Raw genomic sequence first — 21,977 nt, 5'->3', positions numbered from 1 at the left:
CAAAATGGTACAACATGACAAAATTTCATGCTAGCTGGGGGCATCGCCCAGTTAAAAAAGGCCCCCGTTGTTTTCGCCAGGGAACCAGGGCGAACAGCAAAAACACAACTAATGGAACAAATCTGAAAACACACCCCAACTCAACATCACCAGAGTTAAAGATAGGTATTATCAACAGAAGAAGCCTGAATGGCAAAGAAATAAAACTAGCTGAGGAATTAGATAAGTACCAGATCGACATAATAGGGGTGACTGAAACAAAAAAAAAGACAAAAACTGGTGAGATCTTTATGAGCAATAAATACAAAATATTATATTCAGGCAATAGCAATCAAGGAAAAGAAGGAGTAGCCATAGTATTCAACACTAAATACAAGGCTAATCTTCTTGAATGGCAGGCAGTCTCAAGTAGAATGATGTGGGCAAATATCAGAATGGGGAATTGAACAATGACTTATTTGTGCCTATGGTCCCAGAGAAGGTTCTACTAAGGTAGAAGTGGATGAATGTTTTGATGCTTTAGAGAAAGCAACTGACACAATGAAAAAGGAAAAGCTGGTCCTTGTTGGGAATCTAAATAGCAGAGTAGGAAATGATTGTCAAATATACAAAAATATTTTGGGAAAATTTGGAGAAAAGAGCAAAGCTAATAATATTGGCAAATACCTGTTGGATTTCTGCTCAGGACATGGACTGGTTATTACTAGCACCATGTCCCAACATAAAAATGTGCACAAATTCATATGGAGAGAAGAGGCAAGGAATAAGAAGTCTCACTGACTATGTTATTATTGATAGTGATGTTTTCTTCCTGGTGCAGGACTAGAGTGTACAGAGGATTTGAAATTGGAAGTGATCACCATTTAGTCTCTAGCAAGATAAAATTGAATTTCATATTGAAAACAATAACATGTAAGAAAGTTTTAAAGCGAATAAAAGGTGAGCAGCTCTCAGATATGGACTGTAGACTAAAATACACAATGATTATTCAAGAAAAAAATGAAAGTTTGAGAATAGCAACCGAACCTTCGAGATTCAGTGGCAAGCCTTGAAGAAAAAGCCGATTGATTAGGTCAGAGAGGCATGTGGTGAGGTTGTCTGCAAGGATAGAAAAATCAGAACTCCATGGTGGACACAGGAAGGTAAAGAGGCAGTGAAGGAAAAGAAAAAAGCATATCAAAAGTTCCTGGCAAATAAGTCAGCTTGTACTCTTACAGAATACAGAGACAAATGTAAGAATGCTAAACACTGTGTAAAACTAGCTAAACAAAAGTCATGGGAGGACTTTGGCAAGAATACAGAAAATAAATATCAAGAAGGTGGCAAAATATTCTGGAGGTTATTGAAGAAGCTTAGGAATGGAGGAAAGAGTGCTGTAAAAGGAGTTAGAGATGATAAAGGTGACATGAAAACGGGAGAAAAAGATATCCTTGAAGTATGGAGTAATTACTTTGTAAAACTGCTAAATGAAACAAGCAGTGATGACAGCACAGTGATAAAAAACACTGACCAGGCATGCAGTCAGGAATACATATCCATACTTCAAGTAGAAAAAGTCATCAAAGGCTTGAAATGTGGAAAGGCAGCAGGAGTAGATGATATTCGACCAGAAATGCTGAAGTATGGTGGTATAAAAGTCTTACTGTGGCTGCACTGCATAATTCAGAAAGACTGGACAGAGGGACGAATTCCCGATGATTGGAGTAGAGCTCTCATAGTACCCATATATAAAAAGGGAAATAAAACTGAATGTGAGAATTACAGAGGTATTTCCCTACTGAGTGTTCCTGGCAAGATCTATGCAAGTATACTTGAGAAACGGTTGAGAAGAATTGTGGAAGAAAAGCTTGGTGAAGAACAAGCTGGATGCAGGCCAAATAGAGGCTGTCAGGATCAGATCTTCACTTTACGACAAATAGTCGAGAAAGCATTGGAATACAACAAAGATCTGTATTTAAGTTTTGTCGATTTGGAAAAGGCATATGACAAGGTGCCAAGAGAGAAGCTATTCAATACGCTGCAGTTATATGGTGTCCATGGGGCATTATATCAAGCAATACTTAGTCTTTATTTGAGTTGTAAGTCAGCAGTTAGAATTGAAGGAAGTACAGGAAGATGGTTTAATGTTAAATCTGGTGTGAGACAAGTATGTACATTATCCCCTCTGTTATTCATTATCTATATGGATCACATTATGAAGGAATGTGGTATTAAACCTGATATCAAAATTGGAGATGTTAATGTCAACTCTTTGCTTTATGCGGATGATGTTATACTTCTAAATAAATCCGCTACAAGTCTGCAAGATTCTCTGACTAAATTGAATAGCTGTTGTAATAGATATGGTATGACGGTCAGCAATAAAAAGACAAAGACAATGAAAATAGGTAGAATCATTGAAAATGTCAACTGTGTTGTGAATGGAGAACCTGTGAAACAAGTAAAACATTTCAGCTACTTAGGCACTATTTTTACTGAAGATGGTAAATTAAATATAGAAATAGACAACAGAATCAGCAAAGCTGGTATGGTGGGAAGTCAATTGAATAAATTCATATGGAATAAGAAAGAAATTAGTCGGAACACTAAATTAGCTGTATACAAGACAGTGTTCAAACCAGTTTTAACTTATGGATCTGAGAGCTGGGTCAGAAGTAAAACACTTGACCAACGACTAGAAACCGCAGATATGAGAGTCCTGAGAAAGATTAGAGGCGTGAACAGATGGCATCAATGGCAATATCATATTAAAAATGAGGATATTAGGAAAGAACTTAACATTGTCAGCATCCAGGAATGCTTTAGCAGAGCAAATCTCAGGTGGTATGGTCACTTAAATAGAATGGGAGAGGAAAGATTAGCAAAACAAGTGTTCTCTGCCAGGTTGGCAGGAAAATGACCCAGAGGAAGACCAAGATATAGGTGGATTGATACTGTACAAAGTGCCTTAGACGATAGAAATATACGATCTGATAATGTTTGAGTCTTGACAAGTAACAGACTGATTTGGAGGAAAATTGTAGATAGGAAGTTAGTAATGATGTAATTTTTTCATGTAGTACTGTCATATCCTGTACACCCCTTGAGGGTACATGGCAGGAATTTGATGATGATGAGGAAAACATGATATCAAAATTGGAGATGTTAATGTCAGCTCTTTGCTTTATGCGGACGATGTTATACTTCTAAATAAATCCGCTACGAGTCTGCAAGATTCCCTAACTAAATTGAATAACTGTTGTAACAGATATGGTATGAAGGTCAGCAATAAAAAGACAAAGACAATGAAAATAGGCAGAACAGTTGAAAATGTCAACTGCGTTGTGAACGGAGAACCTGTGGAACAAGTAAAACATTTCTGCTACTTAGGCACGATTTTTAGTGAAGATGGTAAATTAAATATGGAAATAGACAACAGAATCAACAAAGCTGATATGGTGGGAAGTCAATTGAATAAATTCATATGGAATAAGAGAGAAATTAGTAGTAACACTAAATTAGCTGTATACAAGACATGTGTTCAAACCAATTTTAACTTATGTATCTGATTGTTGGGTCAGAAGTAAAACACTTGACCAAAGATTAGAGACCGCAGATATGAGAGTTCTGAGAGGCCTGAACTGATGGCATCAATGGCAATATCATATTAAAAACGAGGATATTAGGAAAAAACTTGACATTGTCAGCATCCAGGAATGCAATGGAAGAGCTAATCTCAGGTGGTATGGTCACTTGAAAAGAATGGGTGAGGAAAGATTAGCTAAACAAGTGTTCTCTGCCAGGTTGACCGGAAAACGACCCAGAGGAAGACCAAGATATAGGTGGATTGATATGGTACAAAGTGCCTTAGATGATAGAAATATAAGATCTGATAATGTTGGAGTCTTGACAAGTAACAGACTGATTTGGAGGGAAATTGTAGATAGGAAGTTAGTTATGATGTAAAATTTTCATGTAGTACTATCATATCCTGTACACCCCAAGAGGATACATGGCAGGAATTTGATGATGATAAAAAATGTTTTATTTTATTTATAATATTTATTTGTATATAAATTTATAACATTATTCAGTGTAAAATTGATTATTGTATTATTAAATTGTAATGATACCGGTTTAAAAAAAAAAAAACTGTAGATAAAAAAAATATTTATGCATTGTAACATAATATACAAGTCAGCTGAGCAGGGGAAGAAGCAAAAGGATGTCAACTTGTTGGCGAAAGGCTTAGCGTATTTACTCAAATATAACTTGCCTTTGCGTATAACATACGCAAGGGCATATGTTGTACCACGCCAATCATATGCATGTCTTTATAGCTGCCCTCTCGTGTAAAACAAAATTTAACTTATGTGTATTGTAATAATTTAAAAAAAAAAAAAAGTTGAATAATTTATAGATAAGCATATAAAAGGAAATCACCTGTAAAACGATGACGTGCCACCTCTAGCACCTCTAACTCGTGCTCCTGATTTTACTTTATGAAAAAAGACATTAAATAGTTTTGAATATACCTTCCACATGAAAAATGTTTCAACATGTTCATGTCGAAGCGACAGTAACGTGCTTCCTGCAGAGCAAGTAGTTTTACTGCATCCCTGAATAAGGTACAGAGGCTTTTGCAGTCTATGTAATATATTTCTCAACAAATAGTGCAATTAGACAGCTGGAATAAAAACATAACTAATGAATCACATGTCCCCTCTCACAGAAACTATGCTGTATAGACTCAAGCAAAACCGTATGTTGCACTGGAAACACAGCATCTGACTAAAAACTATTGTTCAATTTTTAAATTACATGAAATAAGTGTTTGTTTTATTGCATTTCAAATTCTCTGTCATTATGACAGATCACAAAGGCTAACTTCAAATAACACTCTACCACGAATTGAAACATGCCATATAATGTGTGTGTGAGTTCGCCTGCCAGCTCAAACGAAAAAAAGCAGCAATAAAATTCAACCAAGGGTTGAAACTTTGTGAGAGTTGAGTCCACCAGTAATGAGAAGTTCCGTTGGAACGATAAATAAAACCTTGTCATGAATGTGTTAAAACTAAGAAATATATAGTGAATGTTGTTATGACAGTTTCAGATGTTATGGAATTCGGTTGAAGAGAATTAGTATTTCAACTCAAAAATTGCCGGTTGCCTTTGTCTTTGGGATGCGTGATCTTTTGTTAATACCAGGCCAATCATATGCATGTCTTTATAGCTGCCCTCTTGTGTAAACTTATGTGTATTGTAATAATTAAAAAAAAAAGTTGAATAATTTATAGATAAACATATAAAAGGAAATCACCTGTAAATCATTGACGTGCCACCTCTAGCATGTGTGCCATAGGCTTGCCATCTAGGCCCCAGACCTACCAGGTGTCTATCAATCCCTTGCAGTTGCAAACTGTCCTACAACAGCCAATATCAGAATTTCTGAACACGTGGACCTCATTTGTTTCCACCATTACAGAATAATGGTGATTCCTGTAATCTATCCTCAGCCCTGAGAAACTTCCCAAACCTCTACAAATTTGGATGCATGAAACGTCCCCAAATTTGGGAATCACTCATCCTCAGATCTTCAGCTCAATAACCAAGAAAACCCGACTTAGCCCACTATGGGGGTTACATTTAAGATTCTAGGCCCAACTTTGGCTGCCTTTCTTTACACTCATTTATCCAGTGTTAGTGCTTGTGTGCACATGCTTTGTGATCCGTGATGATGGCAATGTAACATTCCCAAGTAGTAATTATCTAACATTCCCAAGAAGTATTCAAGTTATTATAATTAATATTTAGTATACATTAATTTCTGAAAAATAGTTCTTACCTGATGTCATCCTTATGCACATGATATTATTTCCACATTTTTTTTTCTTAATCTCTTCCTTAATAAACTTGCATGTTCATTTCACTCCCACCTTATTCATTCTTCAAACTCCAGGAACATATTCCAATATTGTATCATTGGTGTATTTCTTTTATCACTTCTCATGAGCTACTTATATCCTTCGCATCTATCTGATACCATGAGAATGATTCTTCTCAGATGGATGCAACCTTTTCTGAATGGAATAGCTATACACTGAACCTCAGTAACTAAGTTGGCATACAGCATGATCACTGTCACCAAATGGAGGCAGAACAGTCAAGTATTTTACTGAAACACTCATAACACTATACTCAAGTCTAATACTCTCTAACCTTGAGTTCCTTCACTCACATGATGCTAGGTGAAGTTGTATCACAAAACCTCAATAAATTTGGTTTCATTCTTCTAATGAGATTTCTTGCAATCTAACTAATGTTCGAATAATTAAGATCACTCATGATAATTAATTAATCATTTAGTATCAATTAGGTTTATTGGGTGAAGAATTTTGTCACTAGCAGGTAATCCACAAGTCTCTGCAGCAACATTCCACTATGTATTTAATCGTATTAGACTCCACACCACATAACATTAAACTCACTGTTATGTGGAAAACTGTTACTAAGATTGCTTTCTACTCTAAATGGACTCATCATCTGATACCAGCATCACACAATCTACTTTATCTTGCCTACCCTTCCTAAAAATACATTGTCCTTTATGCTCAATACTAGTTAGTACATCAGCCGCTGAGAACCATGCCTCACTAATACCAATAACCTGAAGTCACAATGTATTCAATTTGTTGCCCTATATTGCTATAATTAGTCAACTAAGGCAACAAACTCAATCCCAAATGTGTACCTGATAATAATCCTGGTATTTGTCTACAGATATGTTACCTCCATGCTTTTTTGTATAACCCCCTCCATAGTCTGCATGATTCAGATGGACAACTTTCAGATTCCTGTTCGTATCTAATGCTTCACTTATATATTCTTGCACATTACTTAAGTTCAAACTGGATGAGCATATAATCATCTTCTCAGAATAATCATCTCCATCATTAACATAGTTGTATATATTACTTACTGTTACACATAGATTGTCACCAATCCTCCCATCATAATCTACTTTCCCTGATTCTCCATATTAGGTCTCATGCTAATAAATAATTTTTCCGGACTCCTGATACCAAATACATTCAAGTGCAGGTTATCCCTCTTATAAAATGTCAAAAACTCAAATCATTTGCCATCACAACCCTTCTTAATCCCATGCGATCATATCTAGGTAAATATGCTATGTTCACTTTCTAACTCTTTAATCTCACTACTTCCAGGAAATTATTTTAACATGTTAATATTTTAATAACAGCATCCAACATGTCAAAAATATCTCACCCAAATGACAGGATAATTATAGCAGCAAGTAATTTCATATGATAAATTTCATTATATTCAAAATTTACACATGGTGAAGAACTTATATAAGAACTTACCAAAAGTAGGTGAATTCCTCTCTGATTTTATGTCATCCCAAGGCAGCTGAAGAAAAAAAAAAGTTTACAATATTACAGAAATTTCAGATTTCCTCAAATTAAAATTAATAAATAAACATCGCTGAAACAGACATGGTTAAATTCCACAGAGCAAATTTTCATTTCAAGAAATTCTGAAGAACTAAGATTTTGATGTGCATTAAAATAAACAGAAAAGAATGAGCAAAACGATTGAAGTGAGCAAAAGAGTTGGTAATGGTCAGGAGGTTGTTGAGAAAAGTAAAAAATAATGGTAAGGTCAGTAAGGAAGTCAGCAATGATTTCCAAGTATGATAATGATGAGATGGTGATCAAAGGTTATGAAGAGATCATGAGTTCCTTTTTGGAATGTGTGGGATGAATTTGAGGGACAGATGGAGATGAGCTACATTTATATGAAGGATATGAAAAGGAAGAAGTTGTTGGAAGAAGTGAGAGTGAAGAGTGAGAAAGTAAAAATCATTAGTATATTACCTAGATATGACAAAAATTAATTACAAAGAAGGGCTATGATGGCAAACAATTCGATGCATAAGCTGTGTAGAAGAAATGGATGCAAGTTTCTGGATGTGTGGAGTGCATTTGAGGGAAGACTGGATTTGAATAAGAGGGACAGTATACACTTGAATGCATTCGTCATCGGGAGTCTTGAAAAATTATTAATTTATATGAGAGATCTAACGCATAGTCATGGAAACTGAATTCTGTTGGAACGAATTGCAAGAATCTATGTGACAATGTTAGATAACTGTATTAATGATGGGAATGGTTATTATTATGGAAATGATTCTGAAGAGAGAATGATTCTGTGTTCATCTGATTCTGATCTTTCAAGCATGTGTAAAGATAAGTAAGGAACTAGATAAGAACAGAAGTTGTCAAACTGTTTCATGCTGAACACAGACAAGAATATACCAAAGAGCATGCAGGTAACTTACATTTGTACACAAATGCTAGAAGTATGAGAAATAAAGGAGAAGAGTTTGCAACATTGGTTAATATATTGAGACACCATATTGTAGGCATTAGTAAGACCTGGCTATCAGAAGCTGAAATGCTAACTGGTATTAAATGCAAAGGATACAGTATTTTTAGGAAGGATAGGCAGCATAGGAGAGAAGGGAGAATGATGCTAATGATATCAGATGACTTGAATCCAGTTAGAATTGAGATCTATGACTGCAATACTAGTAACAGTTTTTCATGTGGCAGTGACATTAAAGCCATCTGGTATGAGGTGGAGTCTAACAAGATTAAATACATAGTGGAGTGTTGTTACAGACCTGGTGGATCAGTTGCTAGTGACTAAGAAATGCATCAACAAATAAATATGATGGGTGCAAAAAGAGTAATCATAATTGGGGGGGGGGGGGGCCTTTAATCATCTGAACATTGATTGAGTAGCTGTGAAATAGCATAAGAAGAATGAAACTTAATTTATCGAGGCTTGCGTGACAAGTTCCTCAAACAGCATGTGACAGAAGGAACTCATGGTCAAAGAGTGTTAGATCTGATTATAGTATCAGAGGGGTTTCAGTTAAAGAGGTAACTATTCTGCCTCCAGTTGGTGACAGTGATCATGCGGTACTCATTTGGAAAGCAACTAAGTTTATGAATATTCCATTCAGAAAAGGTTACATGCTGAACTACAAAGCAGGAGTTATGATCACCTGAGGAGTATGCTGGGTTCTGCGCCATGGTATCAGTTGTCGAATAGGAAGGATATCGACAGTGCATCGGAAGTGTTTAAAAAATAGCTAAACAATGAGATATCAATGTGTCCATAGAGTTAGAAGAATAAATAGAGGAGGAGTGAAATTGATGTGTAAACTAATTAAGCAAGAGATTCATAAGAAAAAGATGTGGAAGGAATAACACGAACATAAGAATCATGTGAGTTATGATATAAGAGCAGGCCAGAAGAGTACAAGTGTTGTATAGAAGTATAAAAAGAAAATAGCTCAAAAAGTTAAGGAGAACCCAAAAGGATTCTATTGTTATACTGCAAGTAAAAGAAAGAATTAATTTGAAAGAATAACTTTACTGAATGCAGATGGTGTGTGGGTGACTGATGCAGAAGTGATTGTTCAATTAATGAGTAGCCATTTTGCTAAAAGCTATCAACCTGGTATACGCAACAATGAATTTGCCATTACCTCTTCACCATATGAGGAAACTCATGTGAATGAGGAGAAAGCACTAGAGCTGTTTCACAAACTGAACAAGAATTCTGCAATAGGAAGCTGTTTAATTAAAGATTTTTGTATTTTTATTTAATTTGATCTTTTTATAGAGATCTATCCTCAGTTTCTTTTATGAGATTTCTCTGTAACAATTATTTTTAATTTCCGAGTGCTTTTATTTATTTATTGCACAAGGGTTCACTCTGATTGGTGCAATGAAGTCTTCTTTACTATTGCTTTCAGAATCCAAAAACTCATTCACTCAAGACCAAAATAAAAAATAAACATATTTAACCATGCTACCAGCCAAGACGTCTATAGACGTCAAGATTATCAATGGATGCGAAGTGCACATTAAAATTGTAATACCATTGATATTACATTGAAATAAATGATGGATACGAAGCATATGAGGATGCGTATTTGATCCATAATGGCCGGTAAGGTGGTTAATAAAACACAAACACTTAATATATATACACTTCAGACAATATTACATAACTACAAATTTAATCGGATCAAGGCCTTTTAAAATACTTACACTAAAGACTAGACTAAACACTTTGTTTTCACAATGACAAAATGTTCATTGCCAGTTTCTCTGTCTGTTAAGGCCCATTTTCAAAGATATATGACTTTATTCTTCATTTTCATAGGATCCTTTCTCATCACTCACGTAGCAAACATTAATTCTTCCTGACTCAATTCTGTCTCCTTTCCAATAGAAATAATAGTTATATCCGGCATGACAGATGAAACTTCTTAATCAGAGTTTTCTCGAACGTTCCTTTAGAACGTAAATAGCAACTTCTTTTATTCACTAGTGCTTATTGACAGTCTTAACTCTTCCACTTTAAAAAAACTCACAGTTCTATGATTTCCTTTTCTACTACTAATCTACTACTAATCTTCCAATTAGTGTTTCCTTGAATATTCCTTTTAAAACATCTATAGCAATATTTTCTTTTATTTATCAATACTTATTCCACTTTGAAACTTCACAGTTCCATGATTCCTTTTTCGGAATGTACTATTAATTTTCTTCCGACTATCACATAAAAAACTTAAGTTCTTACGAATCTAAATGTCTGCCGGCTTGTGTTCTTATTTCTTCTCAAATGCTGGCTTGTTTACACCTGTTACTCTGATACCATGTAAAATTCGATGCAACGTAAATTTTTATATTTTTTATTGCATCAACTTTTACAGAGGCCACATCTAGAAAACTTGTAAAATTAACTTTTGTTTGTAAATAGAATACAAAAAGCCTATGTATAAAGCCCAAAGGGAATTGGCTTGCTTGCTTGCACAAACAAAGAATGTCAGAGTGGTAAAGCCAAGGGTAATGCCTTTGTCATCGGAAGGTTATCTGATGTTAGTGCTCTGATTAAAGTGTAAGAGAGTCCCTTTTGTTTACAAGTTCAGTCTTAGACAACTCTCAAGGTCAAGGGAGAAAGGGACGGCAAGAATCAAACATAAATTCCGCAGGCCGGTAAAACAGATTAAAGACATACGAAAGGGGAGAAAAGAGAAGTCTGTGGAAATTTTAGATCAAGAGAGTCACGAGGAAATATCTGGGGTTCCAAAATCTACATCCAGAGTTTGCGCAGAAGGTACGGGATTTCAATTCTTAACCCAAGGTTCCGGAGAAGACTGAATGAGGCTAGGATCTTCAACCATCGAAGTCGACAGTTTTTGGCAAGAACAGAGAGAAGTCGAAAGGAGGTAAAAAGGTGGAGGTCTATCCACAGCAAATCGTCCAGATCAAAAATGACGGTTACCAGAAGTGATTAACTACAGAGGGAGCAGCCAAGCCGGACCTGATGCATTGCCAATGAGACAAATCTGCATATGCTCCGTATGCTGAATCCCCTTTGCCCAAAGCTCCAAAACGCCAGGAAATCTCATTCCAACCCCCCCCCCCCCCCCAATCGTTCTGAATGAAATGCCAGTGCTCTATAAACCTCTAAGGAAAGAACTCAAAACCCGAGACGGAAAAGGAAACTAAGGACTCCAAGACGAATAGAGAAGAAGTGCACAAAAGGCAAAAAGAATTCATGCGAGTCAATTGTTGTATATTATTTTGTATGTGATGTAAGGGAACTACCTTAATGGACTGCTAAGTTTAATGCGATAAGATAGTTTATAGCCCGAAAATAATTGATGCAATTTTATGATTGGAATTATTAAGTGTATGTCTCAGAGCATAGCAAATTCCTAAGAAGTGATTGGCCAAAATGTTTAATTGTTAATTGTAAGGAATTCTAAGGCTTTATGCTGCATAATTACAGAAAATTACCATAGAGATCTGTTCTAAATTAGTTTGCTTAAAGTAGAAGTCAAATTATATTGCAGTGATTTTGAAAATTACAAGCGAGAAACTAAGTATAATGGCTGACACGTAGATTACGTTAGCGACAAGAGAATGTCTTCATAAAACACAACTTAATATTTTAAACTACAATAAAATTGTTTAAAGTAACACAACTATTCAAATCGAGTAAGTACATGAATTTTTAACTGCTTTATATATCACTTTAACAAAGCAATTTCAATAACGGGCAGATCGCAAGTACCAACAATGCGTGTTATGAAACTAAAACTAATAAACATTCTAACATAAACAATATGTAAAAATATTCAGAATTTTAAATTATGATTATTTTTACAAAGCAATGGTAAAAATATTCTGAATACTCTTTCAGCATGGATGCTAAAAGAGTATTCAGCTGAACTGGTTATTCCTTTGACCTTGCTGTATAATGAGTCTCAGAAAATGAAAGATTCCACAGGAGTGGAAAGAATGTAGAATAATCCCATTGCACAAGGGTGATGCAAAGACTGATGTATCCATATGTCGAACAATCAATATCTCAGGAGTGGCAGGGAAGATTTTGGAAAAGCTAGTCAGGCCTCTCAGAAATGGATTGACAGAGAATCTCTAACTTTGCAATGAACAGCGTGGGTTTACTAAGAGAATGTCATACGTTAGCAACTTGCACACACTCTATAATAATGTTACCACTGAGTTAGACAAGGGGAATGAATACACCATGATATTTTTGGATTTTGCTAAAGCTTTTGACAGAAAACAGCATGGAAGACCGTTGAATAAACTGGAGAATGATTGGATTATAGAATATTAGCATGGATAATACGGCTGACTGACAGATATGAAAAAGTGGTTATATGGGGAATGTGAGTCTGCAAGATTTAAGGTAACCACTGGTAACACAAGGACAAGTCCTTGTTCCAATGTTATTCAATCTGTACAATAATGACATTGGGAAGGATCTGACAGGCAACATACAACCTATTTACGAATGGTGCATAGATAGGTAGAGTAATCAGAAGTGCTGCTGATATGCAGTACTTGCAGAATGATCTGAATAGAATGGAATTGTGGGCATGTGAAAAAGGCAGTGAGTTCAATGTTAATAAATGTAAGGTCATGCACTTTAGTGTGATTAGATATATAATGTTGCGTTATATTGGTGGGATTGTGCTAGAAGAAACTGATCAGGCTAGAGATCTTGGAGTTTTAGTAGACAAGAAGTTGAAGTTCAAAGGTCATATAGCAAAAAAATTGTAAATACAACTCAAAGAATAATTGCAAAGCTGAAACAAACCTTGACATAAAAAGATAAGGAAGTCATTTTGGCTGTTTGCAAGGCCTTAATAAGACCTTACTTGGACTACACAGGTCTAGTCTCCTGGTTTCTGTGGTCATTCTCATACAGTGGAGAGAATGAAAAGAGTATGTCAAAAATGATATCACGATTGTGGAATACTGATTATGAAGATACTGAGAATTTGCAGACTCCAGACACTAGCAAATAGGCTAATATGATTGAGACTTACAAACTTCTGAAAGGGTAATACAGAATTTCAGTAGATGGAATTTTTAATTTTATGGAGGGAGGGGAAAAGATGTAAGGTCATCCTTGGAAGTTGAGAATGAATGCTTTCAAGAAGGGGTGAGGGCTAGATTTTTCTCTCTCTCATAGTGGTTCATGACTGAATGTATTGCCATTAGATATTGTGTGTGCATATCAGCATGAATGAAATGAATGAACAAACTGGTATAACAGATGGTTCGAATAGCATGGCCTCCCTCAATGAGGTTTATGACTCCCTGGAGGTCTCTCTTTAATAATATAATAATTAAAACAGCTTTGGTGTGAGTCAATTGGAGAGCCTGTTGCAAGAGATTAATGAGTGAAGTGAATAGAAGATCTGAGAAAGCAAGAGGTGATGTGGAAGAGCAGAAAAGCAAGATAGGAGTGTTTGTGAATAAAGAGGTGAGTGGCATGTGTGAAGAGAATGAGAAGGAACACAAGACATGGAAATGTCGGTAGAAAGACACTGTGTGAGAAATACAGATGATAGATGTGTAAGCGTGCAAGAAAGGATTGTGATATACATGATAGAGAGAAATGGGTAGAGGGCATTATGGAAGAGTCGCATCTGATCAGATGGAACTTGTTACAGAACCAGAAATGAGCTAGATCTCTAGTCTGTATGTTTATGGATGCCGGAAGTATCTGAAATAAGGAGGAACAAAAGTTTTTAATGAAGATTAACAGAAAAGGAGGGATGCTGTTGATGGTAGAAGAAGGAAGGAATTGTGCCCATTCAAGGTAGAGAAGCAAGGAGTATATAGTGAAAGTGATTTTGAAACAGTTTGGAATATAGTGAAAATGGACATAATGAAATGTTTCGATGAGTGTTGCAACAGATATAGTAATATGAAGAGCACTGAGAAGGAAATGTATAGGCCAATTTCAATTATGGTAATATAGACTGGAATGAAGAGACAGAATCTGGAACCAAAAAGAATAAATGTGAGTGTCTGAAGGACAACTATCTTAGGTGGTATGTAACAAAGGGTACACATGGATGAGGATCTTGGATTTGATTATCTCATCAGAGGATGTTAAGATAAATGAGGTGTCGATTCTTCTTCCAGTTGGTGCAAGTGAACATAATGTGGTGGCCATATGAGGTCTTCTGTGAGAAAGGGATACATGTAGCATTATAAAGCTAGTGATTATTTCAAAATCAGGAGGAAGCTTGCAGCTATATCATAGAATAAGCAAGTATATAGGAAGATCAATGCTGCTTAGTCTCATCTCAGGAACTATCTGGCAGAAGCAATGTCTGAGTGTATTCCAAAAATCAGAAAATTAAATTAAACAACAGTATGTGTAAAACGGTTGACTGAAGATGTGAAGAATGCAATCTGGAAGAAAAAGGCATTGGGGATAAGTGGCAATGAGTGGGCATGAGTGGCAATAATCAGTTGCATGAAGAATACAAAAGCAAGGAAGGAAGGTGGCTTGTTTGGTAAGGATAGCAAAATGCAGTATGAGCAGCAGCAGCATATAGAGCAGCACTAATGTGGCTGTAGAAGAAAGTGATTATGGAAAGATGATGTTGGTCACTGACAATGGTAGAATGATAACCACTGAAGAGGATATAGCAGAGATGTAAAATAAGCAATTCATTAGGGATTCCATCCCTGTGGTGCAACATAATGCAGAACTTGAGAGCAGTGGGAAGAGAGAGAATTGTTGGCATCCAGGAATGTGTTAGCAGAGCTAATCTCAGATGGTATGGTCAGTTAAGCAGAATGGGAGAAAAAAGATTAGCAAACAAGTGTTCTCTGTCAGGTTGGCAGAGAAAAGATGCACAGATAAAAAGATCAAGATATAGGTGGTGGATTGATACGGTAAAAAGTGCCTTATAAAACAGAAATATAAGATCTGATAATGTTGGAGACTCCAGACACTAGCAAATAGGCTAATATGATTGATTATGAATTTATCTGTCAAGAATCTTGACAGGTAACAGATTGATTTGGAGGAAAATTGTAGATAGGAAGTTAGTAATAATGTAAATTTTTCATGTGATACTATCATATCCTGTACACCCCTTGAGGGTACATGTCAAGAATTTGACGATGAACAGTACTGTAGTCGAAGGAGGTAAGTCTCATCCTCTTCCAAATTTTACACATTTGAGTAATTCAAATATACCAACCAAATAGAGCATTCTCTCCTTCATTATTGTTTTTTAATATCAGTATCTTAAAACAAACACACTGTTCCCCTCTGTGCAGATTTGGTTACAATTAATTGATAAATTAATGCATTCAAAGTTATACTACAATTAATGGCATTAGACAATTAAGATGAACATTGATGTGCTATACATTCGTAAAACTTTCATACATCAATAAAAATGCAATCATATGGTCAAACTGACCTGAATTTTGTAGTGCAGATTGCATAAGACATGAGTCCACCCAACCAAATGGGCACATGACGCCACTGACACACACACACGATGTGCTACACATTCTTAAAACTTTAATACATTGATAAAAATGCAATCATATGGTCAAACTGACGTGAATTTTGTAGTGTGGGTTGCACAAGCCAGCGTTTCCCAAACTGTGGCCGCAGTACCCTTGGGGGCCGTAAGTTTTGTTGGGGTGGGGGGGGGGGGGGGGGGCATGAAATAATGAAAACAAATTTTAAATGTTTTAAGACTAAGTAGTTCTTTTTTTTAATCTTAAAAGAAATGTATTGATTTTTTATTATTTCTTTTTTGTTATTATTTATTATTTCTTTTTTGTTATTTTTTATATTTTAATAGAAAAAAATCACTCATTGGTGTTGGTTCACAAATTTTGCTTACTGCGTATTTTGGCGCTTAATGAATATTAGTAAATATATGCTTATTCATATAAGTTTCATTTCAAAGGTATTGAGATAAGAAGCACAAAAAAGGCTTACAAACGCAAAATCTTGAATATAAATTGTATTGAATATAAATACAATAAATATAATAATACAGGTAACTCTCGTATAACGTGGTACTTATACAACACAGTTTCGATATAACACGGTCTACAAATTGTAGTAGCCCTTGTTCAACGCGGTACTTATACAACACGGTTTCGATAAAAATACGATGTCTACACATTGTAATAACCCTTTATCTTTTCATATATTTTTTCCGTGCGACTTAAAAATCAAATTTTATCTTTGTTAAATTTATGTCTGCCCGTATCGCGCATGTATAATAGTTATAAGTAGCGAATTTATATTAGGGGAAAATACCCTTCAGCATAGTCAAATGTTAACCGCGTAAAGTGTTTATTGATGAAAATTGTCTTCGTTTTCTGCCAGGAAAGCGTATTAAAAATCATAAGTGTGTTAATCTCAAGCTGAGCTCTTTATTTGCTGGTGAGTTACGTACATAATTAATATGTAATGATTTTTTTTTTTTATGTAAAAAAATTTTTTTATAGTAATGGCCACAAACTGCAACAAAAGGGAAAAACCAACATTGAAAAGAAAATTTATTTCTCTCAAAGAAAAAATTAAAATCTTGGATTGGTTGAAAAATGGAGAAAAACCAGGAGCTGTTGCAAGGACTTTGAATTTAAATGAATCAACAATTCGAACAAACAAAATGAACATAAAATCCGAGAAAGTGTTTATTGCTGGGACAATAAACACTTTCGGTAAGTGCAAAGCACGTTGCTCGTGTACGCAATATTCCAATGGGAAAAATAGAGAAATCTCTAATGATTTGGATAGAAGATAGCACTCGAAAGAAAATTCCTTTGGATGGAAATCTTATTAAACAAAAAGCTCTCCCAGTTTATAAACATTTATGATGCAGACCGTTCACAATGCGGATGAATCTGGGTTATATTGGGGAAAAAAAATGCAAAACGCACCTATATTTCGAAAAATGAAAGTCAGCTCCTGGATTTGAAGTTTCTAAAGATAGAATTAGTCTACTGTTTAGCAGTAATGCATCAGGTGATTATATGACAAAACCAATGTTTATTAACTGATCCTCAAATCCTTGTGCTATGAAAGATTAAAATATGCACTTTATTTTATTTTGCCTAAAACATTTATGCATTATGTACAATGAAGTTTATGTACAATTTGTAAATTTACAATTTTATACTATGTATTTGTTTCATAATTTATATATTTTCATAATTTGCATGAATTACCTGAATTAAATAAAATTATATTTTTGTTGGATATGGCATTGTCTACAATGCCATATCCAACAAAATAATATTTTTTGTTGTGTCTATGTGATCTGAGTCTCGCATAACGTGATTTATATAACGCAGCATTTCTATGGAACCTAACATCCATGTTTAGGATGGTTACCTGTATATGTTGCATTACGATTTTTTTTTCTGATGGGGGAAGCCGTGAAATATTTTAATTTTTACAAAGGAGGCCTTTACATCCATAAGTTTGCGAAGCACTGACATAAGCCATGACCTCACACCTAACCAAAATGAGCACAAGACGCCACTGACACACACACACACACACAGGCTGATTTAGTTATTCTTTCTTTGAATACAATGTTTATATTCACTTTAATGTACATAACTTATTAATCAGTTATGAACTCTGCATGCAATTTTATGCAAATATTATTTATACATTTTTATTTACAATTTAGTAAAATTACTTTTAAAACTTCCTCTTTACATACATTTTTACATCCCTGTAATATACACCTCATTCCAAACTGGCTAAGTTTGTTTGTAGCTACTATTTTACATTTTCCCTCAGTTCCTAATAGTATCATGTGACTGGCTGAAGAGTGGTAGAAAGAAAGTACTTACACTAGCTGTGATTCCATTCTCACTTCATGATGATGTAATGAGATACTCATGAAATTGTTATTTTATTAAATTTTTTATTTTTCTTTATATAATTTCTATATATAATTTATGTATACACTAAGTCCATCATGCCTATGACTTGCATCAGTATTAATAATCAAATATACCCAATTCTCCATTTACACACTAGATTGGTTCCAGAAAAAATCGTATAAATGAAAACTGTGTAAAAAAGAAAACAGTGCATATGAAAAACTAGAAGAACGGTTTCAGATGTGAAAACCTGATACAAACAATAAGTTCTTTTCAAACAAAACGCACACATATGCATCTCTTAAAGAATATACTGTGTCACTAATAAAAACTTGAACAGATCCAAATACACCCACGCATATGGTTATTAGTTAAAATTTATTCACCATCACTTTCTCACAGTAACTGCATTCTTTTGTGTGAGACTGGAATTAAATCACTTCCATCACTTGAAACACTTTGGTTGTCCTGTTCATACTGCAATGGTGAAACGTTTTCTTCAGTAAAAGGAATTAAATTAGCACTAATTTACAATAATTTTTAATTTTTTTTTTTTTTACCACGAACTCTTTCTTTGTATAATTCTTCATATTGTACCATATATGACTTCAGTTCATGTTTAAACTGTTCAGCTCGTTCAGTATTTGGATCATGTTTAAGAAAATGACTTTGCAATTTTACTAGTCAATTGAAGCCCTTCTTTAATTTAATCCTGCAATGAGTAGTCTCTTTATCATCACTTTTTTTTTTTTTTTTTTTCATAGAGATTCTAGTAGAGCTTCTATTATTTTGTCATTACTAACAGCCTTATCACCCATCAATTCTTCAATATCTGCAGACGAAAAATCATCAAATCCTTTTCCACCAACTGCATGTGCTAATCTGACGATATTGGGATATTTAGTTGTATGCAAAGGTAAGGGGTTTTTCTTTTTCACACATTCTGGCCAAATAGCTATCCAGCATGCATTTAAAGTTGATGGTTTCAATGCTGATAATTCCAACTTAGCAAATTTGATGCAATCCAAAATAGAAAGTTTCTTCCTGACATCAATAACTGTCAGTAAATAATCCTTATCTAGTTTATCCAAAATGTATTGAAATGTTTTTCTTTGTATTAAGTTTTGAAGGTAGCGATCACACCCTGGTCTAGTGGTTGTATTAAGGATATTGTATTCGGTGGCAGAACACAAAATTCCACATTTGGGTGGAATTTTGTGTTTTGGATGGACAGGCACATTGTCTATAATAAATAAAACTTTAAAGACCAGATTTTTTTCCATCAAACAGCATCTAATTTCTGGAACAAAACATTGATGGAACCATCATCATCAAAATCCTGACATGTACCCTCAAGGGGTGTACAGGGTATGATAGTACTACATAAAAAATTTACATCATTACTAACTTCCTATCTACAATTTTCCTCTAAATCAGTCTGTTACTTGTCAAGACTCCATCGTCTAAGGCAGCGCTTCCCAAACTGTGGGCCGCGGCCCCCTTGGGGGCCGTAGGTTTTGTTGAGGGGGGGCCTTGAAATAATGAAAACAAATTTAAAATGTTTTAAGACTAAGTAGATTTTTTTATTTTAAAAGAAACGTATTTAACTTTTATTATTTCTTTTTTGTTATTTTTTATATTTCAATGGAAAAATTCACACATTGGTGTTGGTTCACAAACTTTGCTTCCTGTGCATTTCGGCACTTAATGAATATTAGTAAATATTGCTTATTCATATGTTTCATTTCAAAGCAGTGGTTAATTGTATTTACTTCGAATGCTCTCCAGGGAAACTCCAATTCTTCCCGTCCCTTTCATCACGCGTTCGTAATCGGGGACTGTTGATATTGACTTTATATACATATCAAAACTCGTTTTATATTATCACTGTCATCCGAGCTAGTTTTTCTGTTATCAATAAAAGTTTCGCATATACTTCACACATGAAAAAAAAAAGCTTAAACAAGTTCGTGTGGGGAGATAGTAACTCGCTTGCAGTGGTAAACAACACGCCCTCCCTAACAAGTCACTATACTGCAGAGGCAATAAAATCAAGCACTTTTATTATGCCAGTGAATAAGGTATGAGAAGTCTGTGTAATATATTTCTCAACAAATAGTGCAATTAGACACAACTGGGATAAAAACACACTAATTAATGAATCACATGTCCCCTCATACAGAAAATATGCTGTATAGACTGAAACAAACCATATGTTGCATGGGCAAACACAGTATCTAACTAAAAACTATTGTTATTAATTAGATATGTGTGTGAGTTCGATTTCCCAAGGCAGCAATAAAATTCAACCGAACGTGTTAAAATTCGTAAAAGTGTTAAAACTAATTAATATATATATATATATATATATAATGAATGTCATGGCAGTTTTGCATATGGAATTCGGTTGAAGAGAGTTAGCATTTCAATTCAATTGTCAGCTATGCTTTTATCTTTCGGTTGTTGCACGATCTTTTGTTAATACCGCACCAATCATATGCACGTTTTAATAACCTGCCTTTGCTGTCTGTTTCGTGTTAGGCTTAATTACCGTAAAGGGAGAAAAGTCACAAAACAGAAAAATGTTCCTGGTCCGTGGATTCCCTTATTCAAGTAATATTCACTAATTTCATGTTATCAATCTGTAGTGTGCCAGTATCGGTAAGTGGTGCTATTATTTGATCTATTCTATGTTAAAAAATTTAACACTGAGTTGGATAAGTGGTTGATAAAAAATAAAAAAAAAATCCCGCGAACAATCAGAAGAAGCAGAAATAGACTCAAAAAAAAGGACAGTATTTCATATTTTACCCAAACAGCCTGCATCGTCTTCAGAACCAAACGGTAAGAAGCAAAAAATGAAATACAGGGTGTTCGGGATAAATTTGACATATTTATAATTAATTATATTTTTCCGTAAGTTACATGTATTAACACACACTTCTCTTCATTTAAAAGTTTGGACCCTTCTTCATTCATATACAAGATGTCAGAAAGGATGGATAGCTGGAACCCACCTGAATCATGGAAGAGAATAACTTGTATCATGATGATTTGTGCCCGCCATCAAAATAAGGATATTACGACTGCTGCCCAATGCTCCCTGAATACAGTAAAAACAATCAGGCATGAACTAGAGACTTGCAATGGTGACTACGAGGATGTAGCAAGAAGAAAGATCCCTAGCAGACGATCTGATTGCGTTCGTACAGCAGAATTCCTCGCAAATCTGCAGGAACAGGTGTTGAAGAACCCTGGCATTGGAATTCGGGCTTTGTTCGTGGAGTTGCTAACTGTAGTCAAGCCCTGGATAACAAGGGTAGCCAATGGTAGGCCGTATGTATGGCAGCAGGATTTGGCCCCTTGCCACACCTCTGGGAAAAGTCAAAAATGGTTGTCTGAACATTTCTACGACTTCACCAGTCCAAATGTTTGGCCTCCAAACTCCCCAGACCTTAACCCCATGGATTATTTTGTATGGGGCGCAGTTGAAAAAGACACCAATCGCACTTCCAGTAATACAAAAGCCCAGTTAATGGATAAAATTAAAACAGTTTTTGTGGCCCTTCCCAGGGAGACTGTAGCATCAGCTTGTTCGAGGTTCCGAAGCAGAATTGAAGCTGTGATCGATGCTAATGGTGGTTATTTTGAGTAAATCTTGTTGATAGTATTGTA

The 21,977-nt window shown here is 35.1% G+C and overlaps 1 protein-coding gene across 2 annotated transcripts in view; it reads right to left on the bottom strand.

Annotated features, from left to right (window-relative positions):
- Positions 1 to 21,977, bottom strand: part of LOC150100951 (ubiquitin carboxyl-terminal hydrolase 10-like) — a 229,365-nt gene that overhangs the window by 175,901 nt on the left and 31,487 nt on the right. For both annotated transcript variants that reach the window (XM_090401329.1, XM_090401330.1), the window contains exon 3: positions 7,371 to 7,416. In XM_090401329.1, coding sequence (XP_090257455.1) covers positions 7,371 to 7,416 — 46 coding nt within the window. The remainder of the gene's footprint in view (positions 1 to 7,370; positions 7,417 to 21,977) is intronic.

The sequence above is a fragment of the Typopeltis vanoorti genome, chromosome 12, assembly GCF_054136105.1.
Source record: "Typopeltis vanoorti isolate ZY-2024b chromosome 12, IOZ_Tvanoo_1.0, whole genome shotgun sequence".
Taxonomy (NCBI): Eukaryota; Metazoa; Arthropoda; class Arachnida; order Uropygi; family Thelyphonidae; genus Typopeltis; species Typopeltis vanoorti.
This window is presented reverse-complemented; position numbering and strand designations above follow the sequence as displayed.